The 22,302-nt window shown below is 40.2% G+C and overlaps 2 protein-coding genes and 1 long non-coding RNA gene across 11 annotated transcripts; 2 read left to right on the top strand and 1 right to left on the bottom strand.

Moving 5' to 3' along the window:
• The first annotated feature begins 1,023 nt into the window (after nt 1–1,023).
• Nucleotides 1,024–3,234, top strand: LOC124183119. Its single transcript, XR_006870929.1, has 2 exons — nt 1,024–1,423; nt 2,280–3,234. It is a non-coding gene; the product is annotated as an uncharacterized LOC124183119 (long non-coding RNA).
• Nucleotides 2,948–6,641, bottom strand: LOC124183118 (toxin Tbo-IT2-like). 5 transcript variants are annotated; one of them, XM_046571178.1, is made up of 4 exons: nt 6,481–6,641; nt 5,165–5,521; nt 3,997–4,090; nt 2,948–3,736 (listed from the first exon to the last, which is right to left on the bottom strand). In XM_046571178.1, exons 2-4 carry the CDS (start codon nt 5,256–5,258, stop codon nt 3,601–3,603), a joined length of 324 nt encoding a protein of 107 aa, XP_046427134.1. In that variant the 5' UTR covers nt 5,259–5,521; nt 6,481–6,641; the 3' UTR covers nt 2,948–3,600. The 5 variants fall into 5 exon arrangements, with proteins under 5 accessions (XP_046427134.1, XP_046427132.1, XP_046427135.1 ...); XM_046571176.1 differs by having other exon boundaries at nt 5,165–5,448; XM_046571179.1 differs by having other exon boundaries at nt 5,165–5,340.
• A 7,368-nt stretch (nt 6,642–14,009) lies between these two features.
• Nucleotides 14,010–22,273, top strand: LOC124183116 (serine/threonine-protein phosphatase 6 regulatory ankyrin repeat subunit A-like). Of its 5 annotated transcripts, XM_046571171.1 has the most exons (17): nt 14,010–14,483; nt 14,593–14,779; nt 15,072–15,196; nt 15,648–15,905; nt 16,491–16,686; nt 16,839–17,028; nt 17,155–17,401; nt 17,506–17,620; nt 17,684–17,773; nt 17,982–18,205; nt 18,441–18,666; nt 18,763–18,927; nt 19,209–19,567; nt 19,646–19,800; nt 19,927–20,205; nt 20,399–20,773; nt 20,906–22,273. In XM_046571171.1, the coding sequence occupies exons 2-17, from the start codon at nt 14,777–14,779 to the stop codon at nt 21,013–21,015; spliced, it is 3,117 nt and encodes a 1,038-aa protein (XP_046427127.1). In that variant the 5' UTR covers nt 14,010–14,483; nt 14,593–14,776; the 3' UTR covers nt 21,016–22,273. The 5 variants fall into 5 exon arrangements, with proteins under 5 accessions (XP_046427127.1, XP_046427126.1, XP_046427130.1 ...); XM_046571170.1 differs by lacking the exon at nt 14,593–14,779; XM_046571174.1 differs by lacking the exon at nt 14,593–14,779 and having other exon boundaries at nt 14,012–14,375.
• Nucleotides 22,274–22,302: the final 29 nt, after the last annotated feature.

Here is a 22,302-nt window from a genome sequence, read left to right as displayed (position 1 = left end):
AGGTTCCTTTACCCTTCCGGAAGCCGTCGTCTCTTCGGGTCACTCGACGTCTCGGTTATTTCTCAATGACTACAAAGTTGAACACATAGTTGAATTGAGCGAAAAGTTGCTTGAGTCATTCACCATTACCGCATCAGACTGAGGACAAGGAACTTTTCTGTATTATAAATCCGGCGCTGCCATTAGGCACAGATTGCAGACGAGTGTTTTGCAATACTTGCAGCAAGTAAATGAAATTCATTTACCAAGTCGATTAATTGCCAGCTTCTAATTCTCATGGAAAAGCAAGTTTCATCGTCACCTCAGCTTCGACAAAATAAACGGGATCAAGACAGATGCCAATTACAAGTGACACTTGTGAACTTGTGACCTGAGGCTCAACCTTCGCAGCCCTGATTGATGACATTTTTAAGCCCTTCTCCTTGCTTCTTCGACTTACACCTACAAAATACTAGGCCAGTATTTTTTTTTTCCTCAGAAACTAGATCTACGTTACAGCGGGTTAACCTGGTGAAATAATTGACCCAAATAGGAGACAATGCGATCCGAATTATTCGGTTAATTGGCGAGACGGTGCAATTATTGTAATAATTACTACCGTTATAGTATGTTTCAGCCATTCACGTGCTTTAATGAATTAATTAAAAATTGTTTACACCTTTTCTTAAGAAGCATTCAACACATATCGCCATAGATTGCTTCAATTGAAAATTGTTTGCAATCCGTTGGGTAGTATGTGTAGTATTTTGACCTTTGGAGGAACGTGCCTATTATTTTTCTCTTCTTTTAAAAAATCGATTCATTTTTATCTAGGTTAACGCGTATACTTTTACACTGTATTTCCTTCTTACGTTTCGCAATCGCGAAGGCGCGCGTGCAGGGCATATAATATAGGTATGTACATATATTTATGACGCATACGCTTGATGATATCGCACTACGTAGGTCAAAACTTGGGGTTAACCAAGTTAACCCTAACCCAGCTCGGATTGCCATCGAGAAAGACGTTCGTCGCTACCGCGTGCTCCCTTCTCTTGGGACTATTCGAAGCAGACTCACAAGTTAAATTAATTACCAGTTCCCAGTTGCCTCAGGCCAGCGCCAAACCTCATTGGTCTTCCAAACTTTTCTGCGTGTTTTCTGTTACTGACAACTGACTGCCGACCTAATCTGCAAATAATAATATAGCGTGTGTGCATGTGCGTGTGTTTGAATAAATTTATATTAAAGGTGCACACCATATCGCAAGTCAGCCGATGTTCAAAATCACCAGGCTTAAAGGTATCAGAACCTTATTTTAACACAGAGAAGTTTACCAAATAAAGCCTGGTCTGGTTGTTTCATCCGTGTTAACCAATTGCGAGGGCCGATTTGTGAATATGGAACACAATATCTGAGATACATCATTCTAGAAAGAGAAAAGGTATTATTCACAATCGGTGATTGGAATTAATTTCGTGACAGTACCGATAGCGATGTCAGGTGTGCCAACTGAATCTATCAAGGCACGAAAATGTAGCCAAGTACACACTTACACAGCACCTATAACCTGTAACGTCTTTAAACCCTTTTTCTCAAATATTCCATGTTAAGGGTGTCGTCTGGTGTGAAGGGTGTTTCTTTAAAGGTTTTTTGGGATATTTTTTGAAGACAAACCATTGGCGAGAAACAAATGGAAAAAAATTTAAATTTCAATTTGTTTTGTAAAAAAAAAAAAAAAAAACTACCGAAGCAATTATGATTTTCCAATTCACGGGATAGGTATAGATATAATAAAGATGCTATCAAAATTTGAGCAGGATCGGTCTAGTCCTTTTTGAGATATCATGCCTACAGTTTTTTTCACACACGTTCCTCTATCGGGCAGTAGACATAAGGTTATATTTGCTACTTCATCTCAAAAAAATGTACAAAGTTTGTTTGAATGTCTATAAATATAATGTGAAAATTATGAAAAATTTGATTTCAATGGTTTATCTTAAAAAAATACCCAAAAAACCTCTGCATAAACAGCCTTCACACAAGACGACCCCTTTAAATATCAAGTGTATGTCGTTGCACGTTTCTTTTCAACGTGATGTGCATAATCTTTGAGTGATTTAATTTATACGTTTCATGATTCATCACCTATGATACAATTTTGAAATTCTTAGCAATAACTGTTACCTGTGCCACGATTTTTGATGTCTCTCTTGTATTTTGAAAAGACAATAGAGAAATGTACGGGAGATAAAATTACCACCCGGGATCATCTTGATAATAATTCCGTTCATTTTTAGACATACCAAACAGTACTGTAAATCGACCGAAGGGAGGCCCACTGGATGGAACTACACATCAGTAGCTTCATATTTTGGGCCCAAAGAAACATTCCCGGAAGTTTCAGCAGAATTAATCTGTGGTCCGGAGGTCTGATACTCTCCTTGTGATACTGTCCACATGAGCTGTCAGTACCATCAGTCTATCACAGGAACGGCAATTTAGTATACGTGGTTATGTTCGTTTCATGCCATTTGTACCTTCTCGCAATAGCATTATTAGATTTCAATATTTGGATTGCAAACTCGTTGTCATAACGATTGAACTTTGCTAAGTATGGCCTGTGGTAAATACATCATGTGTAATAAACGACACGCCTATAGGCATGATATTGACGTGCCAAACCGAAGTATCAAAATCAGCTCGTCTCGATACAATTATCAACACGTATGCCAATGCTAAACAAGTCTGTGATACCAACTAAACGAGTTTGCATCTTCCAACTTCGTACCTACCCAAGCTGCATAACTGCAGCTAATTGGAAATGAACATAAAACGATCTGTCATCTGACGATAAGAAGACACACGTCGGTGATTGCCAGGTAGACATGTAAGAGTAGCAAGAACACGAAAATAAATCGCGAGGATGGACCAGTTTTTAATACATATCTTTTATTAGGCTCTATTTATATTTACGTAGATTATTAATATAATTAGACATCAAGTGTAACACTAATAATAGATGAATACATCGCATAATGTTAGCACATGGATAGACAAGTCGAGGAATGTTTTTCAAGCCAGTCAAACGATAAAGGTTCGTGTTTTGTGTTTCCGAGAGTGAAAGAAACTGGAGTTGGAAAAGAAATAAACTATCGATGTTAACGAATCAGCAAGCAATTCAAATCTGCTCGTAAAGCTCGTAAATTATAGTTCCTGCACTTAGTGTGCAAACTAACGTTTTAACAACGTAAATTGCACCAGCAAAAATAATTTCCCAAAAATATTATCGAATGAAATTCCGGCGCAAATCCTCGGCAGGGTCGTCTGGCCCCAAGTTACCCAGCACGCGGATAAATTCCGCATTGTAGAAAAAACCACAAAGAACGTAATTCGCAGTCTGATTTCACGTCTGCCTTACGAAGAGAAAATGATTTTTACGTTGTTTTATACGGACGATACTTGTATACGTATCACACATTATTACCATATCCTATCTATAATATATATTATAGTAAAGACCGAGTTACGCGAGTAGGTGCCTGGAGCCTGCAGGATGTCTGCGATTTACTCGCGATACGGAGGGTAGGGCCGTTCTGCGTTTGCGACGAACCCAATAGCTTATCCCCACTTCTGGAAGATGCCCATCCGTTGACAGCGGCAATTTGATCCCCAGAGGTTGCATCGGCAGCTTGAATTGTAACAGCAATCGTTTCGCCGATGATCGCAGTTACCATCGCGGCGCACGCAGCCACGCCTGTAAAGACAGATGTGCAACCACCAGAGATTAAGTTAAATCGTAATTAAAATGCGAATACGAAAAATACATTTTCATACCGGGTCACGTTTTACACAGTGATATGGGGCGTAACGCATTGTTGAACGGGGATAGAAGGAAAACTATCAAAATCGGAAAAATTGTATCTCTTGCATCGTATGGAACACAAAGTCCAGAGATTAGATGTGGATGGAGAACGATTGATAGAACTGATTCATTGACCAGGTTGGCCCACTCACTTCTGTTGAGCTGCGTGAAGTAAACGGTCCAATGCATTGTCCGTATACTCGGATTCGGTGAGTCCGTCATCTTCTGCGATTCGTTCGGTCTCGTCTGGAAACGAACCGATACATGGAACAGATATAGGTATACACATATAAAATTCACCACAAATTGCACCACCTCTAAATGGAAAAAAGTTAGATTTCGAGGGTGTGCAATTCGTCGAGATTGAATGGTATGATGATGTAAATTTTTTCTCACATAGTAGCACTAATGCCTACCAAAACCTCGCGGTTACAAAATTTTTTCATCATTATTACTCTTACAATAAAATATATGCTGAGATTTATTTGTCCGAAATACGTGTATTTTAAATGGAGTAATCCACCCTCTTATAGGCACGGGTAGGAGTTGAGATAAAAATGGGAAAAAAATTAGAGAATCGTTTTTGAATTATTTAAAGTTCGTAAAAAACGCCACGCATCACCTTATCTCGCAGTACCGAAAGGACAATTTTCCGCACCGTCAGAGCTCTTTACGACAAATTTTAGGTACAATGTACGCCATATACATTCATGTCACACGGAAAAAAACAAATTGCTGGAGCAGCAAATTTAAGTGCTAATGTAGAGACAACAAGAAAATTTGTTGCAACAACGAGAATTTTGCGAGTGTAACTAATGGGCTTACTACAGTGGGAAGTCCTGTAATTCGCTATGCTTGCATAACCTTCGCTATTTCACCGAAAATTCTTGTAACCACTATATTAACATAAAAATATGCTGGTTCGTCGAATTGTCTTTTCCTGCGTGCACAGTTACAGGTATATTAAAATGTACTTACAACCGAACCTGTGAAAATTCGAACGATCTATCATCGTCCTCACAGCGATTCACGTTCGCCTGACCCACGTACCGTTAATTTTTTAAGACGTTACATAATCTGGCTACAGATCAAGCGTTCAATTTGAAATTTTTGGAACGTTTCAAAGAACCTTCAGCAGGCTGTACACACTCCCTTTTGTTGGTTTATTAGTGTAAGTGTATAATTCGACTTGATTTACCAACGAATGACGATTTACTTAGACAGCGAAAAAGTAGTGAATTATACTAGTTGATCGGTACGTAGCTATATATTCTCAAAAGTGAGAAGAAAAAAAATTTAAACAAAAACACACATACTTACCATCTTCGAAGTAAGGATTTGCATAACCACGATCAGCCAAGAGGATGAAAATTGCACAGACAAGAATAAGTAAGCTGGTCTTCATCTTGTACATCGAAGTCTATCTCGTTAAATACTGTCACCTTGCGCACTAAGGCTTTGCTTCGCCTTTTCCCCCGTTTTCGTCTCTTCTTCGGCTTGTATGAAAGAAAGTTTTTACGACCTGTACGTGTTGTCAGAAGATCAACACCTTGCCACTCTAATATCCTTCTATCTCACTCTGTCTTTGTCTTGCACCCCTTTATCTGTTCATGAATACGTTATACATATAATTAAGATGATCCTTAAAACCAGTTTGAGTGAATTCAAATCAGCTGTCTAGATAGATATATGAAAATTGGTCAATAAATTAAAACCGGTATCTGTAAGTACGTATTATTTTTCATTTAACCCTTGAAAGGCAATGAGGATAAAATGTCCCGCCCAAAAATTTTGTACTTTTGGAGTATACCGTAAGTATTGAACCCCTTTAACGTTCATTTTTATTTGCTTAGTTCAACTTAATTACTTTCGTAATACAACCATTTCATGCAGAATTGTTTGAACTTTAATTTGAATGAAAAAACGACTCGCCAGCTTTATTAGAAGCTGAGATATTTTAAATTAATTTCCACTGGCTATTTGTTACACTCATTGCCACGAGAGGTATACGGTTTCGATGTTTGCCTGTCAGCGGTTGAATAACATTGACTTTGAGTTGTCGTTCAAAAAATTCTAAGCTCACACGAATCGAAAACATATTGTTGATACTAGTGGGAAAATAATTTGGAAACTCCTAATGCGATATCTCGTACGGTTGCAGAACTTGGCATGTCCCGTCAAGGGCGATTTTTATTCAGAAATAGCACTCTCAGTCACGTTAGATTCGTACTAATTGTGATGCGAAATTGCGCTTTGGCACTGAGCTTTAAAATTCACCCAAGTCCATTTCAAGGGTCGCTCTAATACGCATAGCCAACACATGTGATACAATCATTAATACGTGTATGTATGAATGCAGCTTTACACATATGTGCGGTATTTACCGCATCTCTGACGCACCAAGTTACCCCACGCTTTCTCTATTTCTCTCTCTCTCTCTCTCTCTCTCTCTCTCTCTCTCTCTCTCTCTCTCTCTCTCTCTCTCTCGATCTCCCTCTCATTCGCGCACGAACGCACATTCACACACCTTTTCGTTCTCCACGATTCTCTTAAATTTCAGAACGGTGTTCCGCGCTTTGTTTGTCCCTATAATGCCTAACACTGCGATTCTCTTGATTAGTCAATGTTTCTCTCACTCTGTTTATCTCTGTTTTTTCCACACTCTCCCCCTCGTTTGTACGTCTAGGTCCCTGTCTACCCTCCTGACGCTTTCCCTCCTCTCGGCTTTTAATTCGTATTTTTAGTCTTATTACTCGTTGGCGGGTTGCTGCCAGAGTTGCGAGTGACGCGCGCCAGTTCAATCCACCTTTATATAGACACGAGAGGCGTGGCCTGGTACAGAGGTTCCGTGGGTGCTGTGGTACGGGGATGAGATGGGCTGGGATGGGATGGGATGGGATGGGATAGAATGGGATAGAATGGGATATGTTTCAACCCCTCCATCTTACCCTTCCACAAACCCCGACCCCGGACGCCTTTCTCTTGCTGCGCGATCACTGCGTTGAAACGGGTATAAAGGATGAATGTAAGGAGAGGAGCAACTGGTGACATACCAATGGAATATACCCCGGGAAGTAAGTGGCCGATGTTATAATATATGCATTGTAGACGAACGTGCTGTTGCTCCTGGTATCTGGATGTTTACAGATATTAAGGAAGATCTGTTAGTCAATGTTGTTATACCTTCGGTTATATACATGGGAAGTAATTGGATAGAGGCTCGGGACATTGTTTACCTGTAATCCTTTATACCGCTAGACTGATGAAATATTCCGCAACAGTAGCCTTGGTATAACAGCCCCGCGTTCCTTTTGCATGAAATTATCTAAATAAACATTTTCCACTATTAACTGAACCTCGAACGACAAAGGATAAAAGAAATACAGTCAACAAGCCACAATGTATATCCATCGGTCGAAGGACCAATTAAGGATTTCTTCGTTAAGCCGATAAAGGGCGGACGAGGTTCGTTTAAAATATCACCCTGCAGTAAAGTAATTAGTTAGCAGCTTCCCTGAACCGAATGGACCAACTTTAATTATAATCTTTACCTCGCAAAAGGCGCAAGTTACACTGAGCACTATAAATATGCATCCGTTATATCTCTCAGAGAAAACTTGTAGCTTTTTCAATCAGTTCGCAGACGCGTTCAGTGGAAAGTTTTTCAAAGTTGACGGTTAAATTGCGAATACCAAAATCAATCGGTGATTGGTTTAAGATTATGAAATAATTCAATTTAACAAAGTATACTTACACATACGATATCTCGACATTGATGTGTTAAAGCTAATGAAATAACTATACTTGATTCGTGATATTATCACAGTAATGAAGTGAAATTCATACTAAATGTATTCGGTGGACAAAATGGAGTAAAGATTACCGTGTAATATGAGTCGTTAATTGGTTACTGCAATGAAAGGATATGTTGCATATTGAATCTAAAAAATATTTTATCAGAGTGGAAAAATACTTCCCTTGAGGCACCAGAATCCCTACTCACAAGAGCAGTAACGTAAGTAGTTAATACGTAGAATGGGCTCCGACTACCTGTATTAAAGTCCGATTTGCACAGCTGAAGCGTCACTGGTCAAATACTGTTGAATGAGCATACCATTAACTATGGCACATTTCTTTGGCGTTTTTTGAATGTTGTATTCAATTCTTGTAGCATAAATTACACCGAAATGATAATTTTTCAATTACAATGACAGAAGAATCTGCCTGCAATCTTTATACAGTGCTTTTACCATGCAAATCTTATTTTGCAATTGCAACAGAACCCTTCCCATTGCGGTGCCAAACCCTTTTGTTCGAAGGACTTAAATACCTTTGTCTTATGTGCAATATATCTTTCGATTACGTCGAGCCAATATTGGACGAGTAGTGGTATATAAACCCTATCATTTAATCGTATTGAGACTATTTCGGTGAACAAAACTAGAAAAATTTGTGTAAGTGAGTATTACAGACACGATCCAGTCTCGTCCCCGTGGTTGGCTCTTAATGAGAATCACGCACCAGAACGAATCGAAACGTTATCGTAATAGCTAGTAATAAATGATAGGTACCGCGAACGAACGGACGTAATGTCGTTATGCCTTGCAGAAATCGATAACAGCTGTCATCGGTCTGAATACTCGATACGGCAGAACAAGTCCTGCATCCTCGCAGTTGTTCCGAATCGAGTATCGACGAGTGTTGAGGCAGCAAATCACCCCGCGTCATACCTATATCATTTAATGGTCAAGCGTAAAGAATTGCGGATGAAAGACCGACGTCAGAGGTTGGGTTGCCATGGATACTTTTACGATCTTCTATCCGCCGCAGCTTTTCATCTGTATGTATGTACCCTTCTTATCCTGCCATCTGTCGTCAATTTTTTAATCAATCAAGGAAACTGAATTTTCCGGCAAAGCGATTCTCTCTCGTTCAGGCATCTGCATTGCAAAACGTTAATCGGCGCGGCTTGTGTGGGTGTGTATATGCGTAGGTACGTACGTACATCCATGTAGACTAATATTCACTTATGCTTTGACCTTCCGACTAACTGGTTTTCGATCTGAAACAAAATGCGACTCCGATTCTATACGAATTATGTGACAATGACTTGCGATACAGCTGACGTGAATGAATCGCTAGGCATTGTCGCAAAATATTTATAGAATCAAACTCGCATTTTGTTTCAGACCGAAAATAGTTTGCCGGATGGTTAAGGCATTAATGAATAACATAGGGGATGTACCGATTTCTTTAATACTTCCCGCTTTACACTTGGGATGGATGATGCTGATGCTGAGCTCACCCTAGCGGATTCGGTCTCACCGTGTTGTTAGAACATTTTTTTAATAGGTCCTAAAATCAGTGGTATTAGAGTAAAGTTCCAAGTAATCACACAAATTCCACTCAATTCTTCGGTGTAGTTGTGAAATGTTTGTACTGTGGTTTTACCAAAATTAAACTCGAAAAATCCACTCTGGTATCATCAAAATACCACTATAAGTTTTTTTTTTTTTTAAATAAAATATATGCGCATTATTTAATTTCAGTAGATTTCAAGTGTGATTTCAGTTATAAGTATGAATTTAGAATTCAGTGTAATTTCAGCTGAGTAAGAAATCTTTTCCATTTCAGTGATATTCTAGCGGTGGAATGGAAAATTTTTATTTCAGTAATATTTTGGTAGGATTTTGGTTCGCTTTTAATGCAATTACAGTGAAAATGCAGTGTAAAAAATTTGTAACCACACCGTGAAATCAAAGTATAATCGAAGTGATATCCATGAATGTAAATTGAGTTCAATTTCAGTGGGATGGAATCCACCAGGGATCTACCTAACGAGGACGAAGCAGCTTACACAGTCGAGATCAAACGTGTGCGACGAGTTGTCAATCATAACCTGCGTATGCGCGTCGACAGGTGAGTATTAATTCATGGCCTCTCCCCAGCCGAGCGATGGTAGTCGGAGTTGAAATCGTATGACGTAACACAGAAATACGCGCGTGAGCCGGCGTGGCGTCGCCGCAGATCAAGTGACAGCCACCAGCCGAGGAGAGGCAAATTTCGAGGTCCTGGTCGTGGGTGGTTCTTATCGGTTGAATTCGCCGCGAAGCCACTATTACCAAGACTGAGCGCCCTGTCACGTGCAGATTCAGATCTAATTAAGATAACTGACAAAACTCTGGGAGATTCGGGGCTGACAAGGAGAGAGAAGCTGTGGAATCTCCGATTGTCAGTCGTTTGAATACCCCTTATCTTTACTGCGGTTGATTTGAACGTGTCCATCTTTATTATTTCATTTCATGTCCCATTTACCCGTCCTCTAGGGTTTCAACTCGTTTGCTACCGACGAAACTTTGTGTAACCTCCTCAGAGGTTGATCTTAAGTTTTAGCACATCGCCAGTAATTTGACTCAACAGTTGAATTATCTGCAGCGAACGTGCTGACCATGTTTCGACGATGTGCTGGACTTGTAACTAATTTCAGGTTCCCCGAGTTAACGAGTAACAATGCCTGGAGATATTTTAATTGTACCGGTCAGGCACCTGAGGATACAAGTTCTCGGGCCTTTGCTACCTTCTATAAATGGGATGTTTTCTCCAATTTCGTACCAGGAATTTTCAAATACCGTCCGGCATCTCTTTGTCCCATGTCAACCTGATATGTATGTACCTAGTCCATATATATACATAATCGGTAAACACAATCGACCGTGCTCCGTCACAATGAATATACAATCGATCGGAAACACTGTAGCTTGAAATATCACTTCCTCTGCAGCTGCTCCGTGTTTAACCATGAACAAATTTAAACAGGAGGCAATTGAGCCCCTCTAACAGCAGTACCAGCTTAATTTCTGTGAAAAAATTTTCAATTCCATTACCAATATCGTTTAGAAAGCGATCGGTGTATATAAAATGGCATATATCAATTTCGCTGACATCTTTTGGAATTTCAATCTTTATTCAGGGACAACTTGTTTCAACACATTACCAAGTTGCACGTAAAGTCGGTGTCCCTTGAAAGGATCGCAGCATTTGTCCATTATATTTGGCTCATCGTCGGGTGAAAGTTGTACATGTGTTGGCACTGGCGGTATCCGTGTAATTGATAAGGGGCTCTTTCGATAGACAATCACGATACAATTTACAGTAGAATGGAATTTTGCCATTTGGAACAAAGAATCTCAACGTCAACGCCATCGTATCGTTGGATGATCGTACGTGTGTAACGGGTCAGAGAAATGTTGCATGTACCGATATACGCTTCGGCTGAAATAGACGTGCATACGATCCTTTTACATCAATGTTAAATTACTGTTCGACCCCAAAGCCACTTGTGAAGAATGTTATTGATAGTTTTGTGCGACCGAACCTTTTATCTTGACTGTTTGCTTACACTGTTAGAAATGCGGTGTTAAATGTAATACCGAAAATATTCTATAGAATTCTACACCGTTTTGGTGTTAATTTTAAGACCACTTGGTGTCAAGAATCGAACGATTTACACCGCTGATGTTTAATTTTACACTAATCGGTGTAGACTCTTATTGACGCCGTGAATTTTTTGACAGTGTATTATCACTACCTGCACTTACTTAAATTACCTACAGAATTACGAAATGACGTCTCCGACTAATACTACTGAAGTGCAAATTTCATTTAACACGAGAAACGCGATATCAGCAGTAATTGGACAACATTTACGATGCACCAGGGTCCCATTCATCGTACATTCCCGACTCTACGGTCTGGCAAGTCAGTCGTTTTAATAAGCTACCGGAGCTTCGGTAATATACGTATCGTATAATCGGACTCGTTTCAGGAGGTCCAGTGGATACTGTGATTTGGTGTCTGGATAATACTTATCTACATGAGGCGTACATGCATGATCCATACTACATACAGGAAATATTTTTTGAAGTGGGCCATTCTTGCTCAGGAAGAGTGGGTGGCAATCCTCATACAGCGGTTGATCCGCTACACGAAGTCACTTCGTTTGGCTCGGTGGGTCAATTAGAAAAGTTCAGCCGAGACGACCGCACCCTCGCGTAGCACTTTTCAAGCCCCTTCGTCGCCCCCTGATGACGTACATATGGAAAATTGATTACAAAGGCAAAGCCATAAGAAGACTCGGACGAGACTCCAAGAAAAGGGCATTAATCTTCTGCATAAATTATTTCATGACTGCGTACAACTATAATTTCGTCTTTTATCCCTATCCGATTAAGTTAGATGACGAAGAATGATACCTGTTTCGCGAATTTCCCGTTTCATTGAGTATGGGTGAGTATAATCGAATTCATTGCGTACGTACATCTTCATTCAGAATTATAGATTACGTGAAAACGGAATATCACACTACGCCCCGCGAGCGGAAAACCGCTAACTGATGGCTGCTACCGAAGAAGAAATTAATGGCTTGTCATTAGAGTTGCCCGCTCGCGGGCTGGTAGTGTAATTTGATTTCCATACAATCTCCCGATAGCGGATAGGTATACATAATTTGAGTTCTGTTTCATCCGTTTGGACCGAATAGCTTTATTAGTATCCATTCAATATATTTTATTTTCAAATGTACCTACTTCAATAAGCAGCATACGCAAACATGCACCGTTGCTCGAACCAGTATTGTAGTAATGTATAATAGTATTAGGCAACAAGCGAATAATCGACTTTTATTCCTGTGTTGCATACAGGACTTTATTTCCGACTCAACTCTGGCTACATTGTTGACTTAAAAGTGTGTATGTACATACTTCCTGATCGCACGGACGATACGGTGGTAGATAATTTCAAGTGTATGGTACAAATATAAAAAGCTTCACTCGAATTCCATTGAAAAGAATTTCCCACAAAAGTCCAGTGAAAATACCGAACCTCTGGGTGTATTCGCTCGAGTTTGTGCGCGGATTCTTCTCAATCGATTCAAGTTGAGATTTAAAGCCTAAACAGGCCCACTATCATATTTATCACAAGGTTATGTAAGATATGTTACTACCACCTATCCATCACCTAACTGCGATGCTACTGTTAGATTTTGGAAATATAACATGCTTACATGTATGTTAAATTACTGTTTGTCACCCTGAACTGAGCGGGAAGTTATACGTAACGCGACGGTAACTAGGAACTAACCAGCTATGTAACATGGTATATTGGGTTTGATAACTGATAAATGTTACTTTAAGGTTACATAACTGTGTCTACTGAGTAGTAGATGATAGACAATGTTTTGCAGTAAATTGCAAGGTTACAAAGTTCGTCAAATATTTATTCATGCTGCAGTTTTATCCTTTGTTATGCCATCAATTTATTCAGTTTCGACGACGACTGCGGCACTTCGCCACGGTAAGTGTTCTCTGATAGGATATAAAATAAACGCTCACTGCGGCAGCGAGGGTTCCAGAAAGAGTGATGGCTTGGAGGACAGTCCCTATAATACATCGGAGGTGAAGTGTTGCGTCTTTCTACTGGCCACTGCGCATACGAGGGACAGTCTAAGCAAAAATGTAATGTCACTGATTTGCAAAACAAAACGCGTGCAAAAGGGACACTAATCTCCGGTGTACAAACTTTTTAAAAGACTGTATCGGTTCAAGAGAGATAGAACTTCACTTCCAAGCTATTTCTTTCTCCTGAAGGCGAGCCATATACATAGACTTATAGAGATAGACTGCGCGATCCGTGCACCGAGCTGAAGCCCTAATTAAAATGAGAAAGCAATAGTGGGAGCCGACCTCTCTGCTGCACGGTCGAAGGAGTGAGGAGCAGCCGCCAGTCGGGAAGAGCATAACATGTATAAGCTAGGTGTTTCTCCCGCCAAGTCACCGATTAGAGTGAGCGGTACGATGCCGCTGTTACTTTCTCTTTCTAATTAGGGTCTCAGCTCGGTGCTCAAACCACGCAGTCTTTCTCGATAAATCTATGGCCGTATACCGAGCCACGTAATGAGCGTTCCAGTACTGTTATATTATATCTATATTATAATATTATAATATAGAGTTCAGTGATTACATGTCTATGATTATTATATTTCAATGGTATGGGCACGCGTGTAAGTAGAAACTAAAGTCCCGCATACAAAGAGAAGGAGCTCCGCTGGCAACTCTCTATTTTTGTCTAGCTTGCTTTTGAATGGCGCCCCTCCTTCCTTGCGCGTTTCGGGTTTTCGACGCCTTGCTCAGTCTACCTCAATAGTATCTCTATGCCAAAAATCCGAGCGTGGACTCCGTGGACTCTCTTGTGTGTCCTGTATGAATCACCACCGCTCTTCTGTCAACGCGGTGAACGCGACTGTGCTTGAGGCTAAATTGATAGTCAATTGCAATAAAAATAAAAAATGAACAATTTACTGGAAATTCTTGTCACACAAGTGTGGTTCCGGATACCATTTACCGTTGGTCTCCGTCTAAAATTTTCATGAGTCGATCGTGGAAAACAAGTAATTACTGTTTCATCGTTCAATTTGTTATTGAAATCGGGAAACTCGTATGCGACGAGAATTCAAATTTCACTTTTCCAATGTGCGGTACGTGACAGCAGATAACAGTTTGTTTACTTAATTGTCAATAACTTTCGGATGCGTCTTATGAACGTTGATTAGTTGACAAACATGTTAAAAATGTTTCGCGACGAGGTGAGTTTCAAAGGTGTGGCAGAAAATTGTTACCAATATCAAACGAAACTACATCTTTTAGGTTAGGGTCCATCTCTACATTAAGTAAAGTTTTGCCCTTTTAATTTAGACGCAGATTCAAATTACCTGCATACTTGTAATCGGAGATAGATTTATATGCTTGAATAAAGTCAATCACAACGGTTGCCAGGCAAACTCGTATTAAGGCAACTGGGGCAAATCATTTCTGAATATTGTTCATTCAGTGTGACTTGCCAGGATCCTTGTAATTGCAAGAAAAGTACAGTAATTTAATGGTGCGCAGAATCAATGTGAAATTTTCAAGTTACGCACCTGATCATCGGCTGACCAGTAAAATCTTTATATATCGCAGATGCGATCGAGTATAGATATCAAGACAATATATTAGTCAAACTTGACCAGACAACTCAAAATTTGAGTACATCCCGTTAACACGAAAACAGATGTGTCTTCGATACTCAGACCAGCATATGGATACCTGAAATGAAAAATTTACCAATATGACCACTAGTCAGAATTATTCAGTATGACTCATTTAGTTTCATAAATATTATTTCGCATTTTCAGCCACCCTTGATCCAAGCTATATTCAATGGCAACCTGGAAGAGGTTAAGGCTTTGCTGGTGCAACAAGTTGGTGTAAATTCGAGAGATTCTGAACAACGATCTCCTCTACACGCAGCTGCTTACATGTAAGTTACGCATCTACTTTGACACAACCGTGTGTGTCCAATCGATCAGAGCGATGCATTTAAATATGTCACTCTACCATATCTTTCATCTATTCTGGTTTGAACTCGATAGTCTATAAGCCTAGAAGTCTACCGCTAACGCTGAATGTCCTCGAGAGTTACGAATGACTTATTATCCGCCCTTATCATTGTGTCAGCATTATCACCAGTATGACGTCTTGCATCTTCTGGTCTTTTTATCGCTACTCTTTTCATCTCTTTCAGATCTTATCTTTGAGATAATATTTATTCCCACTAACCCATACTCCCATCGTACTATTTTTACATATTCCTTCAATACTGCATCGTTTGGTTCAAACAAACAATATATTAGGGTCGACGTGTAAAGCTTATAATCATAAAGATATCCTGTGGCAGTGGGACATAACGAATAAACTCTGACTCTGCGCAGGGGAGATCCAGCCGTCGTACAGTCGTTAATAACTTGGGGAGCATTTGTCAGCCAAAAAGACAACAGATGGCTAACACCGTTGCACCGAGCCTGCCGTTCAGGTAATTGGGGCGCCGTTAATGTACTGCTGATGTATGAGGCAGATGTGAATATTCGTGACCGCAATTGGCAAACACCGCTGCACGTCGCTGCTGCTAATAATGCGATACAATGCGCAGAGAGTCTCATCCCTCTGCAAAACATAAACGTCACAGACAGGTTAGTGGTTTGTTTTTTGACTATTTATTCTTTTAGTAATCATAAATTGCTTGACTGGTGTGACATTTTCATTTACTTACATTTATTTATTTGACCAAACATTTCTCAGTGTAGATATGGATTTTGCAAAGTAAAACCTTGTAGAGGTAATATATAACTGAAATCACCTATACATAGATCTGAGAAATAATAATACTACTGACCTTAATACTAAATATAACAACTAAAGACCTACTGGTTTGATTTAGAGGGTATTCATCTGATCATATAGCAATATGCTATTTAATATCCATGTGTCAACAGTTACAACCTTGAGTTATTTTTTAATTACTATATATTAAATCTAATCGACTCTGTTAATTTTTTCTTAGAATTTCTTTTATCAGTTTGAAACGTTTTTAGATCATTTGGTAGACCATCGAATATTCTAATTGCTTTGATGTAACTATTTTTATTGCCAACAGCTAACAGTGCTAACAAAATTAGTTGTTCAACATTATTTTTACTTCTTAACTTATTCATTCTTATATTATCACATTTAAAATTTAGACAATGTAAGTACAGTCTGTTGAAACTGTTGTTTAGGGGTGGAAGAACGAGCTTACATCATGCCGCCTACAATGGACACTTTGAAATGACGAAGCTTTTAGTATCTCAACCCGGGTGCATTCTCAACGCTTGCGACAAGAAAGATCGGAGAGCCTTGCATTACGCCGCCCACATGGGTCACGATGCTATTGTCAAATTACTAGTGGAAAACACGGCATCGGTCGATGTTAAGGTACAGATCAAGTTTTTGTTCCCCAAAAATTAATACAAGCAACCCTGATTTCACAAACGTCACAAATACTCAATAACATCTCAATATCGAATTCATAATTTATATACACTCCCATTATCGCATTACAATAAACATCACCCTCTTTTGCCAAGGATCGTGAATTATATACTCCGCTGCATGCCGCCGTTGCTTCAGGAAAAGTGAACTGCGTCCGTATAATCATTGCCGCCGGAGCAGATATTGAGGCAAAGAATGTGTATGGAAATACGCCATTGCACATAGCCTGCTTCAATGGGCATGCGAATACTGTGACGGAATTGATCAACCACAACGCAAATATTGGTAAGCTGGTACAAAGCTTGTCCCAATTAGAAAACAACTTTCAATTGGATCAGAAATTGCATAATTAAAGAACGTGTGACCACCAAAAATCAATATAAAGCGATATTACGTCTATCCTTTTCCTAGAGGCATTGAATTACCGTGGTCAAACACCACTACACGTTGCTGCCGCCAGTGTGCATGGTGTCGAATGTTTGGAGGTTTTACTATCTTCTGGTGCCCAAATCAACGTTCAATCTCAAGATGGTCGTACTCCGTTGCATGTGACCGCCATTCACGGTCGTTTTACACGCTCCAAGAGTCTACTGGACAGAGGAGCGTCGGTTGACACCCGTGATAAGAATGGAAACACAGCTTTGCATATCGCGGCGTGGTATTTATCAGTTATATCTGTAGGAAATATTTGAGGTCCAATGAATACTTTGTTAGTTCCAGCACAATTTTGTCCTTTGATTGAGCAAAAATTCTCTCCACTAGGTACGGGCACGAATGTCTCTCGACTACCTTACTTGAGCGCGGCGCCTCACCAGCGGCACGAAACTCCGATCAGAGAACACCTCTTCATCTTAGCTGTCTCGCAGGGCATATAGAGGTACAATACAGAATAAATGTACTTTCGCAACAATCGCAGAAATGTACTATGCCCAATTTTCAGGTCTGCAGAAAGCTATTACAAGCGGACAGTCGGCGTATGGATTCTAGGGATATCAAAGGTCGAACACCGTTACACTTGGCTGCTTTCAAAGTATGGCCGCAAATTAATCAATTCAGATTATATGTCCAAAGTCTCTGTCCTGCAAGTTTTCATTCTCATTCCAACACCTGTATGTACACCATATAACAAGAATTATCCCTGCCACGCAAGCTTCAAAAATTTTCCCCATCATTGACACATTTTATTTGTCTTTGAAGTAAAGAGACAGATAGGTAAATTAATATCTTATCTAATCCAGGGATCGGTCGAGTGCTTGGACTTATTACTTTCGAGCGGGGCCAATTTTCGATTGCCAGACAATCAAAACAGATCTGCACTCCATTACGCCGCAGGCCAGGGTCATTATCTCTGTGTTTTCACTCTAGTGGGATTTGTCAGTGACGTCAACGCTCAGGACACAGAGGGTGCAACACCCTTGCATCTCGCAGCTGCAGCCGCTGATCCCTCGGACTCTGAAGCGCGGTATGTAAAGCTAATCTTTCGTACTACTCATTAGTGGCAAAACTATCAGTAATTGAAATTAAACTGTACCATCCAGCAACACACATGCAAACTGCCTTGTGGGTAAAACTACTATGAAAAAACACATCGTATTCTAATTTTGTAATAACTACCAATGAACTTGGTATCCGGCATTAAATGATTTTGTTTTCCACAATCGGCGTAACGATCGCCGAACGCAATTTTCTCGACTTAGGTGTGTGCAATACCTGTTGAAGCATAAAGCTGACCATCTAGTTCGAGATAAACGTGGATTCACAGCGATTCATTACGCCGTCGCTGGAGGAAATCAACCCGCTCTCGCAGCGTTACTCCGAGCATCCACACCTCATAATCTATTGGTTTCCACGGCCCCATTTACGACAACCACGGCGGACGGGGATCATCCGCAATGTCCAGCTCTTACACCGTTACATCTCGCGGTACAGATTGATTTAATAAAATATATATCCAAAAATACCTTTTCGAAAATCAAGATTTTTGTTTACGATTAAACGAGGACAAATTCAATTGAACAGGCGCATTATGGTCACGGAGAAATTCTGAGACTTCTGCTACCGCTTTTCCCAAATACCAACATTAAAGAAGAAACTGGCAAGACGCCTCTAGACTTGGCGTCATACCAAGGGCACAAGCAGTGTGTACAACTCTTACTCAGATGCGGCGCTGTCGTATCGGTGCAGGTAAAACTTGCAGCTCAGCATGTATTCTCATTTTAACCGCAGAAGCGTAGACATTTGTTGTGATCAACAGTGAAGTTGATGAAACATATTCTATTATTACATAAACCAGATTTCCCATTCTATTAAGAGTTTACAAATGACATATGCAATTTTTTTTTTGATGATTATTATTTTTACACCTTTGATGATACACACGTCATCCATAGATGACAAAATTAGACAACACTAACGGGTGACAAGTATAAAGCTGATAATCGACAGTTTTGATAACTTATTTCAAGGATTCCATCACGAGAAGAACTCCTGTACACTGTGCCGCTGCAGCAGGTCATTCCGAATGCTTGATTTTATTATTGGAAAATACCGAAGACCCCTCAGTTGTGGATCGTTGCGATGCCAAGCAACGAACCGCATTGGCATTGGCGGTAGCAAATGCACACCTCGATTGTGCCATATTGCTCTTAAAATATAAAGCTGACTGCAATTTGCCTGACATAAATAAGCATACTCCATTGTTTCGCGCAGCAATTCAAGGACTACATCACAGGCTTGGAGACCTTCTTTTAGAAAATGGTGCCATTGTCGCAGTCCAGGATGGTAATGGAAAAACACCTTTACACCTGGCAGCTGCATGCGGCAGGTATGGAACAAGCGATAGCTTTAAGCAAAACTCTACATAATGCATAAAATGGAATGTATATAGTCCAAGTCTTTGCAGACGGTCAGTTCTAGCAGCGTTAATAGCGGCTGACCCTAAAGCAGCGACGCTAAAGGATGATCAAGGTTGTAACGTGCTACACTGGGCATGCTACAACGGGCATTCCGATTGTGTCGCATACCTTTTGGAACAGAATGTGATCGACTCGCTGGAAGGTAAGCTAGTCTCGCCAGTCAATTGAAGATTTCACTCGCTAATAGTAGTGCCTGTCAAACGTTACAATAATAAAAATGTAACGTAACGATAGTAAATTGTAATTTGAAAATCTTGTTCACTCGCAGGTAATCCATTTTCTCCGGTACACTGTGCCGTCTATCAAGGCTCAACCAATTGTCTGATATCATTAATACGCAAGTTTGGAGGAAGAGCAGTAGCAACACCTAGGGATACTCTTGGTGGTCGTTTGCCTTTGCATGTCGCCGCCAGCGCTGGCTCTGCAGAATGTGCTCGTCTCATTCTAACTGCAGTCGGATCAGAAGAAGCCGGCCTTGAAACACCAGATTGTGAAGGACGAACGCCTTTGCTAAGCGCCGCGGCAACAGGGCAATGCAACGCTATCGGTTAGCCATATTTGTTTGAGCTCAATGAAAAACCTGATCAGTATTCGTAAATCATATAATATCACCATAATTCAGTCACAAGTAGCGGTGTAATTTGGTTATGTTGGTGTCACGCACTATCTTGTCAGCTCACAACTGACGATAGATGACAACAGGTTTAGTACGAATAATCGAAGAGGTTTCCTGATTTCAGAGTTATTATTGGAATGGCAGGCGAACGTACGTGCTGTCGATGCTAACAAAAATACTGCACTTCACTTGGCGTGCCAACGACGTCAATCACCGGCAGCTCTGGTCCTACTTGATCACATAAACAGTATATGCGTCGAAGATGAAAACTTGCAGGAGCAACAACTGCATAGAGCGGCAATAATAAATATGGCGAATAAGCAGTTGAGAACGCCGTTACACCTTGCAGCAAGAAATGGTTTGGTGTCGGTGACGCGCCGACTTCTGCAACAAGGGGCCAGTGTTGTTGCAGTTGATGCAGACGGGCTTACACCTGCACTTGCTTGTGCTCCAAATCCTACCGTCTCTCGTTGCTTAGCTACAATACTTGCAGCGAACGGTAAGTGAATTTATCGCATGTCTGCATTTTCATTCTCTTCCTTTTCTTCTCAATATAAAATAACTTCATTCCCGTCACCAGGCGAACGCTGTTTACCTCAGTTACAATAATTTTGATATCATTTATCATCAGGTCAAAACTGGAATGCCGATCAACCGACATCGATTCAGCAAACCTCGGAAGCCTACTTGAAAAGTCGATCCGGTGATTCTCAACATAGCTCAGATTCCGAGTTTTATTGATGACAAATGATGTTGAAGCTACAATCCTCAAGTTCCCAAAGACTTGAAAAGTCTCGTTTCTACCAACTTACGCGTATCAGTTGTACGTACATGAACATCCTAAGGAACGCTGGCAGGAACTTCTAGCCGGGAGCCGAGACGCCAAGGACTACCAGTGAGCAATCTTGTTGGTAAAGTTAGATTTATTTCTCGATTATCCAGTCCTGCATAGGAAGCACTCATGCCTGAAATGCGTGACATCGAGGATACGCGACTACTGCCAAGTTTTATGCCACAGATATTTAGCCTGAAAATCGCCGGTCTCCGTAAACAGATGGTATAAGCGAACACAAGTCGATTTCTCAAATTTTCTGTATGAAATTTCCGCTCTACCATATGATTGTTGGGTATTTCATTTGAAGATGCACCAAATATCCATGTTGAACCTGATCAACTTCAGCTGCACCTGCAAACTTCCATTAGAGCATATGTTTGTCTTGATAGCTCTGACTGAACTGTGCATTTGGTGCATTCTTAACACAACTGCAAGCATTATTATTTACTATCTTAGATTCGATGAATCTGGCCACCACAATAAGCAGAGGCACAGACATTTAAAAATTTTAACGTTTCTCGTCCTCGGACTTGAACTCTACTATGTCTTCCGGTCTGAAGATGTGAAAAAATTCTGTACATATTCTTCCTATATTCAAGCTTAGTTCGATACTGTACGGTTTATTGCGTCACCTCAAAGAAACCTATATTGTATCATCTTTCATTATAGATGAATATCATACACATAATGTTCGACTTCGAAGACTACTCAGCGCTGCTTAGTACAACTTAGCTTTCACATAAAAATACCAGCTTCTCTATGTCGAAGAGTTGCCTTTTAAATTGTACTTTATCCATGCAGTATGAAATATCTATTTGTGTACGTGTCGACGAAGCCACTAAATTTGTACAATTCCTCAGCTGAGGTGACATTCCAATATTTGGTCTCTGCAACCAAACCGTGTAAGGAATTTATGGAAGCCATCGCAGCCAAGACAAGATAGATTTGAAAGCTTCATTCGACAGTATTACAAATTTGTGGCATATTTGAAAATGGATTGTAAATATGAAGATGAATAAATGCTTAGGATGAAATGATTAATGTTACAATTAGCAAGCTGTACGTTATGTCATGAAGCCAATTTTTTACTGTAATCGTTGGTGCCTCAGATAATGTGTAATTAAAGTTTCGAAGCCTCGTAACAATTGGACACAGTTGTCTTTACATCACGCATTTTTTTCTTGTTTCATCAA

This window comes from Neodiprion fabricii, chromosome 5 (genome assembly GCF_021155785.1).
Source record: "Neodiprion fabricii isolate iyNeoFabr1 chromosome 5, iyNeoFabr1.1, whole genome shotgun sequence".
Taxonomy (NCBI): domain Eukaryota; kingdom Metazoa; phylum Arthropoda; class Insecta; order Hymenoptera; family Diprionidae; genus Neodiprion; species Neodiprion fabricii.
The sequence above is the reverse complement of the archived record's forward strand: the minus strand, read 5'-3'. Positions and strand labels throughout refer to the sequence as shown.

Excerpts from the sequence above, each read along its gene's own strand:
- LOC124183118 (XM_046571178.1), bottom strand. The coding sequence starts at position 5,258 with ATGTACAAGATGAAGACCAGCTTACTTATTCTTGTCTGTGCAATTTTC. Across the intron at positions 4,091-5,164 it reads AAATCCTTACTTCGAAGATG|ACGAGACCGAACGAATCGCA; the intron begins GTAAGTATGTGT and ends GTTCGTTTCCAG. Across the intron at positions 3,737-3,996 it reads CTTCACGCAGCTCAACAGAA|GCGTGGCTGCGTGCGCCGCG; the intron begins GTGAGTGGGCCA and ends CTGTCTTTACAG.
- LOC124183116 (XM_046571170.1), top strand. The coding sequence starts at position 14,460 with ATGTTAAAAATGTTTCGCGACGAG. Across the intron at positions 17,621-17,683 it reads GTCTCGCAGGGCATATAGAG|GTCTGCAGAAAGCTATTACA; the intron begins GTACAATACAGA and ends CCCAATTTTCAG. Across the intron at positions 18,667-18,762 it reads TTACACCGTTACATCTCGCG|GCGCATTATGGTCACGGAGA; the intron begins GTACAGATTGAT and ends TCAATTGAACAG.